This window comes from Pseudorasbora parva, chromosome 2, assembly GCF_024679245.1.
Source record: "Pseudorasbora parva isolate DD20220531a chromosome 2, ASM2467924v1, whole genome shotgun sequence".
Taxonomy (NCBI): Eukaryota; Metazoa; Chordata; class Actinopteri; order Cypriniformes; family Gobionidae; genus Pseudorasbora; species Pseudorasbora parva.
In genome coordinates, this window is record NC_090173.1 from 19,053,503 (window position 1) to 19,074,232 (window position 20,730).

Below are 20,730 nucleotides of genomic sequence, written 5' to 3' on the forward strand. Positions count from 1 at the left end.
GACAACTTAAAAGAATATGATGTGAAATGTTGAATATGTTGAGACCGCAAGTCCACTTCTATAGACAACAGCTGGACTTTTGACTCCTAATCTGTCATATCTGCCTAATAAACCTGCCATTGTGTATTACAATCTTAGCTCTTTGGCTAATTTGCTTTTGTTCTCATTTTGTAAGTCCCACAAAAGGGTCTGCTAAATGCATAACGCGATTTTGTTTTTAACTCACAGTAGTTACAGCAAGCCCTTGTGACAACTTGCCCCAGTCTCTCTCATATGGCACTGATGCAAGCATCTGTCTCTGTAGTTTGCATGGCAAGACAACAAACATGTTTGCTGTTGTTTGTTTTACATTGTTTTCCATCTCTGGCCTTTATTAAGAAGCATTGTGGTGCCATCTATGCTTGTACATTAAGTTCTCACCATCAGCAAGAGCCAGACACCCTTCAGAGGACACAGTAATGAACGTTTTAAAAAAAACATGCTTTTGATTTATTGATTTATTTAAGGCCCGAGACTGACTCATCATCAAAGGGCTGCACTGGCTAAACAACAAGGCATGATGGGATGACAAAGCCATTCATTCGTGCACGTGCATCCGCAACAAAACAAAGATGCCAGCAGCCTCCCGTTTCTCCCGGTGATGATGATCTCTCGTTCACTCACCTCCTCTGCGTGTTTCCTCAGCGCTTTCTCTCGCTCGTACTGTGTGATCAGCTGCTCGTTGTCCTCCTTCAGGAGCTCCAGCTCCACTTCATGCTCCTGGTTGTCCGCGAACACCGTGTCGAGGTTCTCCAGCACCGCCACGACCAGCGGCATCAGCTCCTTCACCACGTCCTCGTCGTATTTGCGAATAAGCCGCTCGAACTCGCGGTAGATGGAGTTGGCCAGGCCCGAGACCCGCTCCGACATGATCGCCGATGTCCCCGGGTCGTCCTGGTACACAACTCCGTCATCCAACTCCATTTTTTCCTTCCTCTTGTGAGACTGTCCTAGATTTAAACCTCCTCTATTCCAGCCCAACGTGCCCTGGCTTATGATTCGAGAACAAACACGCGGTTATATTCCCGTTATATTCTCCGACACACATCCACAAGGATCCCACGTAAGTCCGGAGTCCCTCCCTGGAACCGGCCGATGTATTACGTGGAATATTTTCCCGCGGTCGACCGACAACAGCTGAGTTGTTGACCAGACAGTCGCGCGGTGACGTCACGCTCCGTAACCGTAAACACGCAAACTGATTCTTGAGATATGGGACGGAATTTGTCCCGTTTTATTTATTTATTTTACAGTCTATGGTCCCGTTACACTACCTCCCGTTAGTTTTTAAAATCGCGACATTTCCACTTTGGAATGAATCAGTTGATCATAATTGATGATAAACATTTCGATAATAAGGGTGTTCTTGGGAAAAAAACGATGTGGTGGTAATAATAAAGATTTTTTTATAAATAAGAGATACATTAAAATAATAATAAATAACTGTAAAAACTGTGCCCCAAGAGGTAACTATGACAACAGTAACGTTAGATGTTTTGATTACATTTTAGATTACTTTTGACCTAACTCGTTTATCACATTGATTTGAATATGAAAATATTGTACCATATTGATGTAAAAAAAAAAAAAAATATTAAGAAAAAATAAAGTGTATTCCGATCTTTCTTAACGACACGATGCTTACGGTTCGTGATGTTTATGAAAGTTATTAAATCATAAAAATAAATTATTTAAAAAATAAAACAATTAAGGTAAAACACCAACATTACATTTTTTAACGTATTTGAAAGACAAAAGACTTTAAATGACTCACTGACTGATAATTCAAATAATAAGTAATGTTTTCGTCAGAAGCTGATGATTAGATGCAATGTTGAGAAAAGAAAATCTGTAAATCCAGTGATTTTTACAGTCTAGGCTCAAATGCTGTGTTCAGTGATCATCATGTGACTATTGGTTGGTCAGCATGTGTAATTTCACAAACCCGAAAGAGCTTCTGAACATAGCAGTATGTAGAAACTAACATTTAAAATATAACAAAGTAGCCTAGAATCAATTAATTATGAATAATTGGCTGCCATTGTGAGAATAAAATGTAATAAAATAAAAAAAAACTAGTTTGATTTATGAGTATTTTAAAATGTAATAATTAGTATTAGTATTACTTTTATTTGACACAGGGACAGTACACAATTACATTAACCCTGAAACATTAGCCCTGTTTATAGCAAGGAGAGATGCATTTCACCCGGTTTTAGCAAATTGAAATTGCTATTTTCCACCCGTAGTCCCTGGGCAGGTAGAAATAGAAACATAGAATAAATGAACAGTTACTAAAATCTTAGTTGTGCAAATGATTATTACAGAGTTTGAAATACACACATATCAACATCATTATAACACCCACCACCTTTTATAAATATGCCCCCCCCCCATCTCTCACGCACACACGCACACACACACACACATTCACAAATTTGCTGTACAAAGCAATCTAATTACAAGTGCTTCATTTTTTAAATCTGATTACCTAATCCATTTTACATATAAGTTACTACCCAGCACTGTTGATGCATAAATGAGAGACAAGGGGGGAAAGCAGAAGTTCATAAACACATTCATCTAAACATACTGAATTATTCATTCAAAATAATAATTTAAATGTGTCCTAGTTCTCAAGAATCAGTGATAAAAAATGGCCAGTGCTTTGTATTTGGATCTGAATTATTAATTGACGACGTGTTTTCATTGCTGTAGTCACATATCCATATAGAGTGTTTAGTTTATACTGATGTGAAATAAATTAATAAACATTACTTTTACTTGGAATATGCCCAAACTGTGATGCGATGTTATATGCTACTATAATTACTATGCATGTCATTTTTATGACTCTGATTATTGAGATTTCATGGATTTTATGGTACCACAGGACCTTTTAAATCGAGTTAGTGAAAGCAAAATCATGAATAGAAATCAACCATCGCATTCGCCACTGATAGGGTTTAATTTTTGTAAATGTTTCCATGATTTCCCTGCTTCTTTAGTCATCACTCGTGTTCATTAGTAAATCTTAATTAAGGTGTTCAGTTTGTACTGTAATTACTGGAAAACAGTGTCAACAGAAATGAGAACTAAATTGAAAAAGCACCAAGGAATAACAGAATCGTGTCCCTTAAAATATTTATTGGAGACATGTAAAAACTAGAAAAAAATAACTGTAAACCCTACTGGAATGACACAAGAAGGGAAAACATTGGGGATATTGAACTGAAAAAAAAAAACTACGCTACAAAACTTATATTCACTCCAATATGTGCTTTGACAGTATCCACACCACTAGATGTAATGGTCTTACCATAAATTACTGCATTTCAACAAGCCGATGTCTGCAGGAAATCTTTAAACAACCTTGCTTTAATATCTCATATCATTGATAAATGATGACATCCTAAAAAAATGATATGGGTCACAAGGAGAATTGTGCCGAGTTAAATATGAAACATTCTCTTATTTACAGTTGACTCGTTGCTATTGGTGGCATCAGCACAAATGATAAGGTACAAACTAAAAGACAAATAAGGCATTTATGTGAAAAGATGAACTCAATTTTCACTGGTGGCTGAACCTCTCATTTAAGCAAAGGGGAATTTTACCACATATGGGGGAGAAAAACAAAACAAAAAGAATGGGATATAATATTTTGAATTGTTGGACACATTTCATTTTCCCTCTTAAATCAGGAAAGAACTTATTCGACACTCTGGGAACCATTTCCAATCGTGGACAAATTTACAAATGAAGCATTTAACTGGAGATAGTGTGTACGATGCACTGTTCAATATTTCAATACACCTTGCATATAGAAAAGTTTTTTTTCTTCTTTTTCTTTTTGATAGCAATAAAAAAGTATTGCAAGATGCTAAAGACAGAAGAAAACGTCCTCGTTTCTGTAAGGGGATGGTTGGTGTCCAGGCGGAGAGAAATAAATCAGTGATTGAACTGGCGTTATGCGTTCTTTGTCTTGGGCATCTTGCGGTGGCATCGTTGGCTTGTGCCCCTCTATAAGTGTGACGGAGACACAGCTCTCTGTTCTTTGGCACTTAGGCTGGTAGACTCAGCTTCTTTCCTTTCAGCACTGTGGACCAGACAAAAGATTTCAGAAAATAAAAGCATAAAAAAGGACTTTTCATCCTAAAACAAGTTAAACTTAAAGGGATAGTTCATTCAAAACTTAAGATTATCCCATGATTTACTCACCATCATAGGTGTACATGACTTTCTTCTTTCATACGAATACAATCTTAGTTATTGTACAAAATATCAAAGCAAATCCCAGCTTTATAATGGCAGTGAATAGCATCTTAAAAAGTGCATCCATCCATTATAAAAGTAATCTAAACGGTTCCAGGGGTTAATAAAGGCCTTTTGAAGCTAATGGATGGGGTTTTGTGAGAGAAAAAAAAATCCATATTTAACACGCTATGAAGAAAAATATCTAGCTTCTGGCGGACTGCCTTCCGTATTCAACTTACGGAAAAAGCATATCTGGCACGACGGAAGATATTGGATGTCGCACATGCGCTTAGAACGGCGAGAGGCGCTGCACTTTCTTTGTAAGCTAAATACGGAAGGTGATCTTCTGGAAGCAAGATATTTTACTTTATAACTTGCTAAATATGGATATTTTTCTTACCAAAACCCATCGATTTGCTTCAAAAGGCCTTTATTAATCCCTGGAGCCATGTTGAGTACGTTTATTATTAATGAATGCACTTTTTGGGGGGCTTCAAATTTTTGGCTGCCATTCACTGTCATTATAAAGATTTGAGGAGCCAGGATATTTATTGATTTAACTCTGATGGTATCCGTCTGAAAGAAGAAAGTCATATACACCTAGGATGACTTCAGGGTGAGTAAATTAAAGGATAGTTTTCATTTTTGGGAAAACTATGCCTTTAAACTATTTAATACATGCATCAATTAATGCATCCGTGTATATAAAAGGTCACATTGTCCTTGTTACATGTAGTTATTATAGTAACTATAAATAATGCATAATTAATTATAACTAACCCTAAACCTAACCTCATAGAATGCCATTTTGAACAATAACTTATAAATCTTTTAAAGACAGTTGCACTATGAGCTACGAGGTTTTTGGGAGTCCAAAAAAGAAAGACGCCACAATCTCTTTAGCTCCGCCCACTTCCACAATGCACTGCGAATGACGTAATTAAGTCGATCTCATAACATCACTGATACTAAACTGCTACTGATCTCTATGAAATAGTTTTTTTAAAACATTAATGATAGACATTCAATAGTCTTTCTGTGTCACATAGACAAGATATTCTGGATATTCACATAACAGGTGCTGTGTTAATTGCATGAAATATTTATAACGTGTTAAACTGGAAAACATTTATTGCATGCATTAACGTGTTAACGTTGACAGCACTAATATACATGTATATAAATATTTGTTCCTTGTTAATAATTTGATTATGCTGTTTGCAATGCTTTATGGGATTGCAGTTCTTTCCACTCACTAAAACCATTAGGAACAGTCTTGTACCTTTGCGCTTTGTAGCTGGTTTGGCTTGGTTCATGGCTTATAATGCTTGAACAAATAATGCTCTTTATGAGTGAAACGGTGGGAAAATAATCTTTTTTTGGAATAACATCAGCAACATGTAAGAAAGTAAATGGGATCCGTTTTGATTTCATGCTGACTTCAACGTCAAAAGCACATCAACTGAATGTCATTTCACACCTACATAGGTGTGAGTGCACACAAACTCACCTTTTGTGACGTAAAGGTAGAAGAAGTCACAATAGAGAATAGTCTGGACGACCCCAGCCACGATGGCAATCATGTCAAAGAAGCCCTCAAAGTAGAACCTCCAGATCCAGTTGAAGAGGTAGAGGGCGCGATAGACCCCCAGACAGAACAGATAGTGGGTAGTGATGGTCTCGGCCTCGCCGGTCTTGCTAATCATAAAGAGCTGAGGCAGGATGGCCACCGACTCAAGATAGATGGAAAAGGTCCACAGAATCTGTCAAAGATACATTGAGTTTTATTTACAACAGATTTCTTAATTATTAAATGCCACAAAACTTGGAGAAACTTTATTTCAATCCTTAAGGTTTTTATTTTGATATTTATTTTAATTCAAGTAATTATTTATGGTTTAATTTAATATATACAGTCATATTGTAATTTAAAATAATGGTTTTCTATTTTGATATATTTTAAAATATAATTTATTCCTTTGATCAAAGCTGTATTTTCAGCATTATTAATCCAGTCTTCAGTGTCACATGACCCTTCAGAAATCATAATAATATGATGATTTATTATCAGTCTTGGAAACAGTTGCGCTGCTTAATTTTTTATAACCTGCAAAACTTTTTTGGGGGATTCTTTGGTGAATAAAACATGTAAAAAGAAAAACATTTATTTAAAATATAAATATTTAGAAACTCTATACACTATCGTTGGATGTGTTAAACTGATTAAAAAAAATAGTAAATACTGTAAGAAAAGATATTTATTTAGGATAATGTTGTTATTTTTATCTTTTTATTCATTAATGAATCCTGAAAAAAGTATCACAGGCTCCAAAAAATATATATAGCAGCAAAACAGTTTCCGACACTGATAATAACCGAGTATCAAATCATTATGAGAATGATTTTTGATCATGTGACAATGAAAAGTAAAGATGCTTTAATTTCAGCTTTGCATCCCCGACACAAATAATATTTTAAATTATATAAAAATAGAAAACCATTATTTCAAATTGTAATAATATATATTACAGTTTTTCTTTATGTTTGATCAAATAAATGCAGCCTTGAAGAGCACAAGAGACCTTTACAAACAGTAATGTTTCCAAACTTTTGACTGGTACTACACTATGCAAGTATGGATAGATGTGTTTGTGTGAAAGTGGGTGTGTGAGAGTGTGAGTGTGTGTGTAATCACCTCCAGTGGAGAGAAGTCATGGTTGACCAGAAAGGCAAGACCTCCCACGGGAACCACTAGAAACTCAACTCTGAAAGTGTCGTGGTTTCCATCATATGTTGCCCTGAACTTAGCATAGATCATGTAGACGGTGGCATAGGCACAGCCGACATAGATGACCTGTTTTTACAGAAAAGAAGAGAAACAAACAATTGATTAACAGTGCACATATAATCACACATACAATCAACGGTTTACTCCGATGTGGCAAAACATTGATTTTTCAATCACTGACTGTCAAATGTATTGATGTGCGAGTGTAAAACTTAATTCTATGCATTTACCTTCATGCAAGTGTTGTAAAGAGAAATGAAGGACGTCAGGAGATCCAGGTATCGCGTGGTGAACACCAAGGCGAAGAGTATCTGGCTCTTCCCAGAGATACCTGGGGATAAGAACACTTACACTCAGACAACTACTTAAAAACAAGAGCACACAACAGCAGTTTTGACTGAATACTGAGCTCATAAACATGTCAAAAGAGTTGCATCTAGGTTCTCTACATCTCTGCAGGGCAAAAGACTGAAGACCATGTACACAGGTGACCCATCCTCGCAAAGCCCATACACTGCCACGTCAAGGCAAGGAATGTAATGCACTTCAAGAATGTATGGCAAATGAAAGGAGGGAACGTTTAAGATGCCTGACTACAAAAATAACATATATAAGCAAACTGATGTTAAACAGCAGTTAATACCTAGGCCTTAGGTTTTCAGCTAATCCAGTCCCTTCACTGATAACAAGCCTGTCATGTAGCCTGTACCTTTAAATATAGTTTATAAGCAGACATTATATTCACAACATGTTAAATACATGCATACACGGGTTCATATAAACCCAAACTACACTTTTAATTAAACTAAAAATCTAGACTAACTAACGTTAGCTTGCATGCTACACAAATTACTTACTTTTATGCTTCATTTCTTGCTTCATGCTTTAATATTAAACAACAAGACTTTTCCGGACAGATCAACGCAGTTCAAAGTATTTCCCATATTTGAAAACACGCGTATGGAGTATGAAATGAATGAGAAAAGAATATATTTTGTGTGAGTTTAGCTCACCTGCGCACGACCTGGTCTTCCATATCTTGAGCAGCAGGATGATGATGGCAGCTAGATGAGACAGATCTCCAGTCAGCCTAAAGATATTCATGGTGGGTTTTTTTACCTCTCTGGCTGGTTTTAGTGGCGTTAAAGAGAGCTCAGGGTAAGTGAAGTAACTGTGAACCGGCTGAGTGCCGATCTCCTGCAGAGCATTCCTCCACGAAATATGGCGAATGAGGGGCTACGTGGCCGGTGGACGTGACGTGGCCGACAGCGAAACCGCATTGAATGCTGGGAATTGTAGTTCAAGCTATAGATATGTTTCTGCATTTCTATGGTTCATGCGGCCGCTAGCGCCACGCCTGAGTCTGACCACGCCCCAGGCAATCTTATAAAAATGACCTTGGTAGTAACGATTGAGGAAAAAATATTATTGTTACGTGTTTTTATTTTTATTTATTGCTTTGATGCAATTTTGACAATCATTCGGTGGGCTACATTTTCTAAACTATTAGTTATATCACAACAGATCATCAAGTGCACTTATTTTAAAATATTTAGGCATATTACACAAAATCACTAAAAATAAGTGTTTCATAGGCATTAGCCTATAGCCTAGCCTATAAAAATGTTTAATTCACAGTGTCTTACCAAACTTTTAACTTCAAAATTAAAAGCCTACTGAACAGGTGCAAAAAAAAAAAAATATATATATATATATATATATTAATATAATATTATATTATATTATATTATATTATATATATTATTATTATTTAGCCTAGGCTAGATTATATAACATATAAACATGATTTTTTTAAAATTGTATAAACATTAAAGCGGGCTAGTGCTTTTAAGATATGGTAAGTGCAACTGTGGTGTATAAATAAGATAATCGGGTGGCTGTATGCTATGCTAGAACGTACGCTAACTAAAAAAACTTTAAGAATGAGCTTGATTTCACAACTTATACATGATTTGCAAGACGTTAAAGACTATTTTAACACAATTTAAACAACAAAAATCTGATAAGGCTCTGAACAGATTACCCATTAAAAGTTCTTTCAGCCAATAGAATCGCTCCGAGGTCCTTAGCGGACACTATTTCACAGGGGGACAGGATTTCTCATGACACCTGTCATGCAGTAACAGTGTTTGCTCACTTAGCCTGCACTCTAAAAAATGCTGGGTTAAAAACAACCCAAATTGGGTTAAAAATGGACAAACCCAGAAATTGGGTTGTTTGAATGGGTCCATTCACTGGGTTCAAACAACCCAATTTCTGGGTTTGTCCATTTTTAACCCAGCTTGGGTTGTTTTTAGAGTGTGGCTTCCAGATATGAAATATGGATTTGTCTTTAGTTCTATTATATTTTATTCATTTTACATTTCCTTTTACTGAAACCCTAAAGAGTCAAGATAAATATTGCCTGTACTGAACCTCTCACTACGAGAGAGCACGTGGTATCATTATGTTTTGGGAAACTGTCTGAATCTGGCCAGAGCTTAATCAACTCCAACCTTGGAGAGACTGTGTATCTGTGTCTGTGCGCAATGTGTTACAGATCAGTGTTGAGGTGGATAACCGGCATAAGAGATGGATGGACTTGTTGTTCTGGACAAGCTGGCTCCTGCTCCAAATCTGGAAGGTCACTACGTGCCTAATTCTGGGGTGAAAGCGTCAACAAGTGATCTATGGACACATGCACCTGATTAACTGACAATGTGTGGAAATTTACCATGACTGTGCATTGTCTCTGATCCAATCCAAATCATCCACTTTGAAGTAGTGACGTGGATAGACCTTGAAAACTGTATAACTATTGGGACAATTGTATGTACAGAACAATGAGACATGAGAGAGGGAACGCAGCTTATGAAGTGAGACTTAAAGCTGGCTTCTGATGATGAAACTGCAAACTAATCTTCAGTCAATTTTTCTTTAAAATTGCACTCCTGACTCTGGTCTTCATTCTTCAAAACCTTGGGTCATAAACTGTTAATAAACTGTTAACCCCAACAATATGTGTGTGTGTGTGTGTGTGTGTGTGTGTGTGTGTGTGTGTGTGTGTGTGTGTGTGTGTGTGTGTGTGTGTGTGTGTGTGTGTGTGTGTGTGTGTGTGTGTGTGTGTGTGTGTGTGTGTGTGTGTGTGTGTGTGTGTGTGTGGAGAGAGAGAAAAATAACCTAAAAATAGCCATTAGGGAAAGTTATGTATAGCTATTTTCAGGTTATTGAAAAAACTGCAACATTCTGGGACATTATTTTATGGTTGCTAATCAATAACCTAAAAATAACCATTATAGGGAAAGTTATTATCTTAGTTAGATTTCTTTTCAGGTTATATAACCCTGCAACACTCTGGGAATGTTATTTTATGGTTGCATAAAATAAAACCTAAAAAAATTCGGGAACGGGAACCAAATATTAACGTTAGAGGAACGTTCTGTGTTTAATGCTTTACCACATTATTCACGTCACTAAGCTGTGATGACTCAGGCTGACAAGATGTCAAGGCAGGAAGAACTCAGGGGAGGGTTTCTACTTCACTTCTCATTTTTACAAGTCATTTCTGGTTTTATTCCTCAGTTAGACCGTGAGACCTTTGTTCAGATGACTAACAATCTGAAAAACAATCTCAGAGATACAGGAGCCACATCTGTGACATCAACATGAACTTTGGTTTCCTCGTCAGCATCGCATTTCTTGTTTTGAGCTTAGGTGAGCAGAGATTGAATTTACCAATACACTGTTCAAAATAAAATTTCTAAAGGGGGGGGGGGGGGGGTTCACATTGAAGCCTTAGGAGAATGAATCCATTTTGGGTTCAACAAAGAATCTTTCAAAGAACCAAGAAATGTTTAATCGTCTGAAGAACATTTATCCACTATAAAGAACCTTCGGTGCAATGCAAGTTTCCATGCATTATTTTTGTAAAAAAAAAAAATCTTGTGATGAGTTACTTGAATGTTGTGAAATATCAATAATATGAAATATCAGCCACTAAATGTACACTGTAAAAAAAGTTTTGTTGGTTTAACTTAAAAAGTAAGTAACCTGGTTGCCTTAAAATGTTGAGTTTATTAAAATTAAAAATTTGAGTTGATACAAAGAAAGCAATTGGTTTAATAAATAGAAACTCAAAATATTATTGTATCTGAACCCACGTAAAAATATGATAAATCATGAAAATAGCACAATTTGTTTCTCTGCATCATTACAATTAAAACACATGCTTACAAAATCTTTTAATATTTGAATAAAGGTTGTCGATTCTCAAAAATTTTCATTGTATTAACTCAAATTTTTAATTTCAATGAAGTCAAAATTTTAAGGCAACCAGGTAACTTATTTTTTAAATATTTTTTACAGTGCATGCTATTCAATGTAATAACACATAATATTCTGAATTTCTACAGTCAGAGGATGTATGGTAGACGTCCAACAGCCAACGAAAATCATGAGAAAAAAAGAGCAACAGTCCGTCTCGCTTCCCTGCTCTGTCAATATATCCGGCTGTGGACACACACCTCAGATCTCTTGGTTTGTGTTTCGGAAAGACTTTCACTACCAGATTGATGTGTCAAGCCAGCCACAGAAGTACAACCTGGAGCAACATGATCTGAAAATCAGCTCTTTGTCAAAAGCCGACTGTGGGGTGTATTACTGTGCAGCGGCTCTGCCGGATGAGACTCACAGCGGGGCGCAGGCGATCGGACAGGGAACCACTTTGAAAGTGTCAGGTAAGCAGAGAAGATTCAGGACGACCCCATCAGACTCTTCGGCTAATATGCTACACATGTCATTATCTGAATGTTTTTGTTTTGTATCCAGAGATGGGCTTAAACACCCGTCAATCACTGCTTTTGACATTGCTAATCCTGTTGACTGTGTACAGCCTCATCGTCCTGGGCATCATCATCTGCATTAAGGTACAATTAAAGTTACAGTACATTTTGAAAGCAATGCAATGTTATAATGCTATGTAACAACCATTTTAAAGGGTTAGTTCACTCAAAAAAGAAAATTCTGTTATTAATTCCTCATCCTCAAGTCGTTGGACACCCGTTAGGCCTCCGTTCATCTTCAGAACACAAATGAAGATATTAACGTTAGTGTTGAAATCCGAAGGCTCAGAAAGGCCTTCATTGACACCAATGTCATTTTCTCTCTCAAGACCCATAAAGGCACTAAAGACGTCGATACAAAGCCCATCTCACTACAGTGGCATTTTATGAAGCCATGAGAATAGTTTTTGTGCACACACACAAAAAAAAACAGCTTTCTGAAGCCTCAGAGCTTAATGAATCAGCGTGTCAAATCACCAAACTGCTGCACGTGAATTTAATGAATCAAATCATGAATCGATTCACTGATTCATAATGGTTCGATGCTTCAGGCGCTGTGTTTTGAAATCGGCCATCACTATATAAGTCGTTATTTAGGGGGTTTTTTTCACACAAAAAATATTCTCGTGGCTTCATAAAATGATTGTAGAGTCACTGTAGTGAGATGGGCTTTGTAACGACGTCTTCTGAACCATCGGATTTCAACACTATCTTCATTTGTGTTCTTACAATGAACGGAGTCAAAATGTTACTACATGCAATCTCAAAGTACTTATTCAGAAAGTTTAATGGAATTTATATAAATGTACTTTTTTTTTTTATTGATAGACTGGACGGTTTACATCAGTCTTTATAAGAAGATGGAGCAAAAGTAAAAAGGTATTGTTTGATCCTATTTATACACATTTCAGGGTTTCTCAGGAGCGGAAGTCGTCATAGATGGGTAATCTTATCTAGGCAGGGAATGAGAAACATTAAATATATATATTTTTGTTTTCCCATTTGCTCAAATAGCAACAACAACAAAAACTTCACAGCTTTCAAAAAGAGTTTAAAAAAGGAAAGAGATTGAACGGCAGTCAGAAAGATGCCAATTGTACAGTCACTCCGATAACTGCTGTTTTAGAAACACCTCACAGCAGTGTTAAAGGGATAGTTCACCCAAAAAAGAAAATGTGATGTTCATCTGCTTACCCCTAGTGCATTCAAGATGTAGGGGTGTGTGTTTCTTCAGTAGAACACAAATGAAGATTTTTAACTCCAACCGTTGCAGTCTGCCAGTCGTATATTGCATGTGAATGGGGTGTTTTTCTTAAAGAGTAAAAAAAAAAAACATGCACAAACAACTTCAAATTAAACCCTGTAGCTCCTGACGACACATTGTCATAAGACACGAAATGATCGGTTTGTACGAGAAACTAAAAAGTATTTATATAATTTTTTTAACACGCCATCACTGCGCGCCCTCACTTCCGCTGGATGAGGTCAAATTAAACAATATGGTGTAGGATACACGCGAGACATCACTTCCGCAGCTTGTCTCCCATTGAGATACGCCATATCATGTAATTTGACCTCATCTAGCAGAAGTGATGGCGCGCAGTGATGGTTGTTTGACATAGTGGTGTTTTTGAGATAAACATTTACAATTACATTTAATCATTTAGCAGATGCTTTTATCCAAAGCGACTTACAAAAGAGGAGAGCAATAGAAGCAAACAAGGGCAACAGCCTGCAAGTGCTGTAAGAAGTCTTAGTTAATCAAACACAGTACACAAACAAATTATTATTATTACTTTTTTATAAACAAACAAACAGAAAATTGATTTGGATAGTTAAGTGCTAGTCTTTATTGGTCAGGTGTAGCTGCAGAAGATGTGTCTTAAGATGAAAAAAAAAAAAAAAAAAAAAAAAAAATATATATATATATATATATATATATATATATATATATATATATATATATATATATATATATATATATATATATATATATATATAAAACTTGCACACTCTAAAAAACAACACAATTTAGGTTGATTTTAACCCAAGGGTTGGGTAAATATAGGCCAGAACACATGTTGGGTTCATTTTACTCAGGACATTGCGATGTTTATTTAACCCTGCATAATGGGCTCATTCATTTTTTACCATAATAATACTGTGTATGGATTTACTTAAATCCTCTAAACTTTTTTAAAATACTCATGATAATTGATAATTCCTTTATTTTCGAATGTCATATTAAGATGTCTTGAGGGTGAACAAATGATAATTTTCATTTTTGGGTGAACTAATCCTTTAATATATGCATTTTTTAAATTAAAATGATCAAAACGCTATCTTTTTCAAAGACAAAACAATAATATAGCAAGTGACAAATACCTGTATAGGACAATAATTGTTTGTTAAAATCGGTATAGACCCCAAAAGTGGTGCATAGTCTTACACTGTAAAAAATTATTTAGAAAAAAGTTACCTGGTTGCCTTAAAATTTTGAGTTCATTGAAATTACATTTTTGAGTTAATACAATGAACATTTTTTGAGATTCGACAACCTTTATTAAAAAAATGTGTAGGCATATTGGGTAATTGTGTGTGTTTTATTTGTGATGACGCAGTGAAACATGCCAAATAGTGCTATTTTCATGATTTATCACATTTTTTATTTGGTTCCGATACAATAATATTTTGAGTTTCTATTTATTAAACAAATTTCCTTCATTGTATCAACTCCAAAAAATTTAATTTCAATAAACTAAAAATGTTAAGGCAACCAGGTTACTACACTTTTTAAAGTTAAACCAACAAAAAACAACTAAATTTTTTCACAATGTCCTGTCCCTTTTGGTCAATTTAATGCATCCTTGATTAAAAAATGTATTAATTTCTTTCACAAAAAAAAAGAAGTTTAAAATGGTAGGGTGCAGTATGTTATTGTCAAACGTGTTGATGTTTTCAGGAGGACTCTGCTAGGCAAGTGATTTTCAGTGGAGTGGTGCAAGAACTGTGCAAGAGGAACTTAAGCGACACAATTCAGGCACGCTACAGAGTTTCCCAAGACAAGGTTTTCACTTAAGACTATTCTTTTAAAACACACATGGATATTTTTTAGCAAATGCACATTAATTTGTACCTATAACACAATCCTTGTGGAGTTTAAGACTGAGATTGCTATCATACCGTATAAACTTCTTGTTATAACCTAACATTTATTTTTAATCTTTCCATAGTCTAATGGTCTTCAAAATATGCACCATAGTGAAGATATTTACCAAAATCTTGATGAGTAAAAGAAAACAAATGCCCTTATCCATGCCTGTCCTGCTGATCGAAAAACCTGCAAGCTTCCTGCAAATCTGCAAGCTGCCATTTTGGGGAAAGTGGTTGTTGGGAAACCCAGAATTGTGACATATTGTGTTTTGATGACCTTACTCAAAGTTTTTTTGCATTTCATGTGAGTGTCATCTCTTGCTATGTCAGTTACGCTGACAGTTACATTGTAACCTATATTGATTTGTTAAATGTTAGGAAAATGTATTCATTGTTGTGTATGAAAACTGGACATGCTGTTCAGGGCCTATTTTATCTATCAATCAATCAATCAACTTTATTTCTATAGCGCTTTTACAATGATGATTGTTTCAAAGCAGCTTCATAGTGTTAAACAGGACAATATTGCAAAAAAAATGTATTGTACAGTCGTTCTGGAGAAAACAGTGATGTTATCAGCTTATTTTAATTAGTGTTGGCAGATCAGTATTATAGTTTATAGAATTAAATAAGACCTAATTAAATAATTGTATTTGTATATTTATTTTGTATTTTATGTTTTTTTTTTTTCTGTTGTCCCAGGGGTCTGGCAATCCTTTAATAAAATGGTCTTATGTGTCATTTTTATCTGTATTTTATGGAGACTTCCTGTACCATCAGGCTAAAAAAAAAAAAAGAAGAAGAAAAAAAAAGGAATCAGGATAGGTGAAGTGGGTAACAATTCAAACTTTTAAGTTTTCTGAAATGTTTTGTTTAAATTTGCAAATGAGGTATTACCTCACAAAATATGCATTTATTTCCAAGACAGAAATCTAAATTCACGTTTTATTTTGTTGACATATTGTGACTTACTTTTTATTACTCAATAAATGAGAAGATACTGTCAACATCCATTCATAACATTTTTATGAATGAAATGATATGTGAACCTTGCAAATGATATATAAACAAACCCTAAAACCTTCAGAATATAGACAGAAATAAAAGGGGAAAGTTTTATGTATTTAAGTGTCACCAAAGTGGAGATTTCTGGAGATATCTGAAATTTAAAGACACAGATTTTCTTTCCTTGTCACGAAATATTACCTGTAGGCTGTAGTGTATTTCTATAAAGTGTATTCAAAACAACTGTGTTTCCCAAAAATTTAAATGAAATTGGGATTTTATTTACAAACAATTTACAATCCAATTCACAGCATATATATTCCTTTCTCTTCTCTCTTTTAATGAATAATCAATTACATCATAATAATATTTAATAAATGTTTATGTCATGTTATTTGTATAGCTAGAGCGACACAGAGCTCTCGACTGCCACTAGAGGCCACCATTATCACAGCTGTGCTGAAATATCGCGAGGGTTGCTCTTGAATAAATTCTCCTCGAACTCTCGTGCGGTCTTCTTCTTCCTGAACATACATCACGTAAGTTAACACGGGTGCTTGTCGTGCTGAACAGAATCTGCTTTTATCTCTGCAATCGCTAAATAAAAACATTACATTTCTATAGGAAACAGCTGTGTACGATACGCTTACAATATGATCCCGCCAAATTAATTATAAATGTAGCTTAAATAATATTTTAGGCCAGTTAATATTAGATGGTCACAAAATGGCGGCGAACTGGTTTAGCTTGTAATTTATTTTTAATATACGTTATTTTATATGATTCGTGTTAATTGCACAATTCAATGTATGTACTTTTGCTGTAATGTCTATGTTGACTGATACATTAGAAAACCAAGTGCTTTTTAATACACGTGTCTTTGTTTTTTTAGAAAATCAAGGGCATTTTAATACATGTGTCTTTGTTTTTATCTCCACTCAAGAGTTATGTATTCTAATTAAGGGACATTTTTGAATGTTTTTAGCAAATGGCGGACGACGCCGGTGGTAGAGGAGGTTTTCGCGGAGGTTTCGGCACTGGCGGCCGGGGTCGCGGTCGTGGTCGCGGCAGGGGCCGTGGAAGAGGCCGTGGTGCCCGGGGAGGCAAATCTGAGGATAAAGAGGTAAAAAGCATCACCTTACTCCTACTCTCTGACAGTTTAGAATAGGCAAAATTAAACAGTTAAATAAAGGTATTCTTATTTACGTGCTTTTTGTTTTTTCCGTTGTACCACATGGTCTTCATTCATTATGCTAGTAGCTGCCCCTGTTGTAAAGTTAGCTTTAGATTCCGTTCTAGTATGCTAATAACTTAAAATGAATGTTTGTTATAGTGGGTGCCTGTGACCAAACTTGGTCGTCTGGTGAAGGACATGAAGATCAAGACCCTGGAGGAAATCTATCTGTATTCTCTCCCAATCAAGGTACTGAAGTCGACATGAATTTCACCCATTCTGTTTTCTAAATGCCTGGTATGGGTTTTGAAGTGAACAATTCTTCTGCACATGCATTCCTCTTTTCTTTTTTAAAATAAACAATCACATGTTTGAGGTCCACCCAAAATGAAAATTGGTGTTCAATATCCATAAGACTTCTGTTAATCTTTGAAACCCAATTAAAGATGAGTGAACATACTCTTAACAAAGGGACAGAAGTCTGTTGGATTTCTTAAAAAATATTTTCTTATAGATGTTTAGTCACCTAGATGGTTAACCTTAAATGAGAAATATACACTCCAAATCAAAAGGGCTAAAATTGGTTGTTTTAGTTTCATGACTTAAAGATTATAAAAACCTCCATTACATGGTACATAGTTTTTTGTTAAACTTAAGCTTCTTTTTTTCACTGTAGGAGTCTGAGATCATTGACTTCTTCCTGGGCTCTGCACTGAAAGATGAAGTCCTGAAGATCATGCCCGTCCAGAAACAGACCAGGGCTGGTCAGCGCACAAGGTTTAAGGTGACTGTCTACTGCCTGAGTGTTCAATACTTGTCTGATTCTTGATCCATTCTTACAGCTGGCTCATAATCGCTCATCCATCTTCTAGGCCTTTGTCGCTATTGGTGACTACAATGGCCATGTTGGTCTGGGAGTGAAGTGCTCCAAAGAGGTAGCCACAGCCATCAGAGGAGCCATCATCCTGGCCAAACTGTCCATCATTCCCGTCAGAAGGGGATACTGGGGTAACAAAATCGGAAAGCCACATACCGTGCCGTGCAAGGTGAGTCTTCAAAGGGTTTGTTTCACTTGGCTTTGAATTTGAGCACGTTTCATATTGATTGTATGTTTGGTCAGGTGACTGGTCGCTGTGGTTCTGTCCTGGTGCGTCTCATTCCTGCTCCCCGTGGTACCGGCATTGTGTCTGCTCCCGTGCCCAAGAAACTGCTGATGATGGCTGGTATCGATGACTGCTACACATCTGCCAGGGGCTGCACCGCCACTCTGGGCAACTTTGGTAAGAGGCCTTTGTCTGAATACTGTTTCAGGATGCAACTTTCCATGCTTGAGTGTTTCAACGTTTAAAAACATCTGTTTTCATTGCAGCCAAGGCCACCTTTGACGCAATCTCAAAGACTTACAGCTACCTGACCCCTGATCTCTGGAAGGAAACCGTGTTTACCAAGTCACCTTACCAGGTAATGCATGCATTTCCAGACATTTTTTTTTTCCACAAATGGATTTTCATTCGTGAAACTAAAGCATCTGCTTTTTTTTTTTTTTTAAGGAATTCACTGATCATCTGGCCAAGACTCACACCAGGGTCTCCGTTCAGAGGACTCAGGGAGCTCTCCAGGCTCCAGCCTAAATTTTGTACAATGGATTGAAATAAAAGTCCTGAAAGTAAACATCTTTTGAGTCTGTACTTTTTGACATTGAAGTTGTGTAAAAGTGGTAAAACAGTTGCTAGAGGTTTGTGGATGGTTTCTGATTTGCACACTAAAAACTGTCCCAACAAAGTGGACAAGTTACATTCTCAGGTATTATATTTAGGTAGTTTAAAATTATTGTAAGATGCGTGCCATATTTTGGTCATGGCTGAAGGGCTTCGTTACATTGTGCAAAAAATGCCACGAAGCACAACTGTGGTTTGCCTTTTCTTTTTTTCCCAAAAACTGGGGAACATTTTCATGAACCTAAAATCATTAAATGCAGTCCTAGAATAAAATACTCTTTGATATGTAAATCGATTTATGCCTAGTTTAAAATCAGTGCTATGCCACAGGTCAGTTCTCAAACCTGGAGAACCACCAGCCCTGAACATTTTGTATGTCTCTATATCTGACACCCATTTCAGGTATTGCAGTCTGCTGATGAGTTGAATCAGGTGTGTTAGATCAGATGAGGGAGACATACAAAATGTGCAGGGCTTTTGGTCCCACCAGGGGCCTTTATTGCACAACCAGTATAAGGGAGTGGTTCATGTAGGTTTTCTACAAACCAACGGTTTGGTTGTTCAATCCCTGGTTCCACCTGACCGAAGTGACCATGAGCAAGATGCCTAACCTCAGCTGCTCCCGATGAGCTAGATGGTGCCTTACATGGCTGACATCGCCGTTGGTGTATGAGTGCGTAAATGTTTAGGCAAGATGTGAAGCGCTTTGGATAGCCATGGGTCTGTTAAAAGCACTATATAAATGCAGTCCATTTACCATAAGGGATTAAGCTGGGATATTTTAGTAATCCTGGCTCTATTTATCCAGTTATTGTTCTTGGTGTGAAGTGACCTTTAGGGTACGTTTACACGACAGGGCAGGGGTGTACTAAATTTTGTGCAATAGGCCCCAGGACAGGTTTGAGAACCACTGCTCTAGGTCATGCTGTTTATCAGATATTGGGCTTCTCAAAATTCAAATTGATGCTCTTTGTTGAAATTTAAACTACATGATTTTACATTATTTGATTTGGTAAGCAATATGAATTTAGTTAATTTTACCTGCAATTATTTGATTGCAAATACAGTAAATACATTTGCAAAATAAATTAAAATTCAATTTGATGCATTCTGCTGAATAAAATTTTCCCACAGCTGTTACATCACAATAAGGAAAATAATACTATTTCCAATGTTGGGAAAAGTAACTTAAAAGTAATTTGATACCATATGGCACTACTCCCTAAAAAAAGGAACCATTTGCACGCATTAGTTACTTGTTATTGTGGAGTTACATTACTTTTACATTACTTTTTCTGCGCTGGGTTTGCTTGTTTATAACAATAACAAAATGTTATTTTTGGTAAAAGACCCTTTCACACCAAAAGTGAGATTATTAAGCCTCAGGTTTATGGAAATACAAATTCACATCTTTACAGTAGAGGGCGCAGTGTAAACAAACCTTACAGTTGGCTGCCATTTTGGACCACAGAAGAATATGATACAGAAGTTTACTTCAGGAATAAATAAATAAAAAAATCAAACACAACCGTTTTGTTTATCTAAAGTCATTTTATCTTATTAGTATGGTTGAATTGGATCATCAAAGGCCAGCAGCAAATACATTGGTAAATAGCGCAAGATTACACCACAGGTTTGTGAAAAAATTCAGTTTGCATTTTATATTTGTTTTCATTCATACTGAATCTGTTTTTGTGAGATGAGTAAATGCCTGCTCACATTTAACGTAGATCTACAATAAGCATCATGTTCACA

The 20,730-nt window shown here is 36.1% G+C and overlaps 4 protein-coding genes across 9 annotated transcripts in view; 2 read left to right on the forward strand and 2 right to left on the reverse strand.

The window, feature by feature from the left end:
* The window catches only part of spag9a (sperm associated antigen 9a), a 50,845-nt gene extending 49,596 nt beyond the window's left edge, over nt 1-1,249 (reverse strand). For 4 of the 5 annotated variants that reach the window (XM_067458274.1, XM_067458260.1, XM_067458268.1 and 1 more), the window contains exon 1: nt 664-1,248. In XM_067458274.1, the coding sequence (XP_067314375.1) occupies nt 664-963 (300 nt within the window). In that variant the 5' untranslated portion in view covers nt 964-1,248. Of the gene's footprint in view, nt 1-663 lie in introns of all 5 variants that reach the window. The other variant, XM_067458281.1, reaches the window with a different exon arrangement.
* A 1,917-nt stretch (nt 1,250-3,166) lies between these two features.
* Nucleotides 3,167-8,326, reverse strand: kdelr2a (KDEL endoplasmic reticulum protein retention receptor 2a). Its single transcript, XM_067458296.1, has 5 exons — nt 8,098-8,326; nt 7,315-7,415; nt 6,992-7,150; nt 5,807-6,059; nt 3,167-4,138 (listed from the first exon to the last, which is right to left on the reverse strand). The coding sequence occupies exons 1-5, from the start codon at nt 8,186-8,188 to the stop codon at nt 4,104-4,106; spliced, it is 639 nt and encodes a 212-aa protein (XP_067314397.1). The 5' UTR covers nt 8,189-8,326; the 3' UTR covers nt 3,167-4,103.
* A 2,332-nt stretch (nt 8,327-10,658) lies between these two features.
* Nucleotides 10,659-15,796, forward strand: si:ch211-139g16.8 (immunoglobulin superfamily member 6). 2 transcript variants are annotated; one of them, XM_067428813.1, is made up of 6 exons: nt 10,659-10,798; nt 11,497-11,820; nt 11,912-12,009; nt 12,754-12,804; nt 14,888-14,965; nt 15,159-15,796. In XM_067428813.1, exons 1-6 carry the CDS (start codon nt 10,750-10,752, stop codon nt 15,216-15,218), a joined length of 660 nt encoding a protein of 219 aa, XP_067284914.1. In that variant the 5' UTR covers nt 10,659-10,749; the 3' UTR covers nt 15,219-15,796. The 2 variants fall into 2 exon arrangements, with proteins under 2 accessions (XP_067284914.1, XP_067284913.1); XM_067428812.1 differs by having other exon boundaries at nt 14,888-14,992; nt 15,159-15,793.
* Nucleotides 15,797-16,529: 733 nt separating this feature from the next.
* Nucleotides 16,530-18,928, forward strand: rps2 (ribosomal protein S2). Its single transcript, XM_067428814.1, has 8 exons — nt 16,530-16,622; nt 17,069-17,206; nt 17,417-17,506; nt 17,934-18,041; nt 18,130-18,303; nt 18,378-18,537; nt 18,627-18,718; nt 18,808-18,928. The coding sequence occupies exons 2-8, from the start codon at nt 17,072-17,074 to the stop codon at nt 18,886-18,888; spliced, it is 840 nt and encodes a 279-aa protein (XP_067284915.1). The 5' UTR covers nt 16,530-16,622; nt 17,069-17,071; the 3' UTR covers nt 18,889-18,928.
* The last annotated feature ends 1,802 nt before the right edge of the window (nt 18,929-20,730 follow it).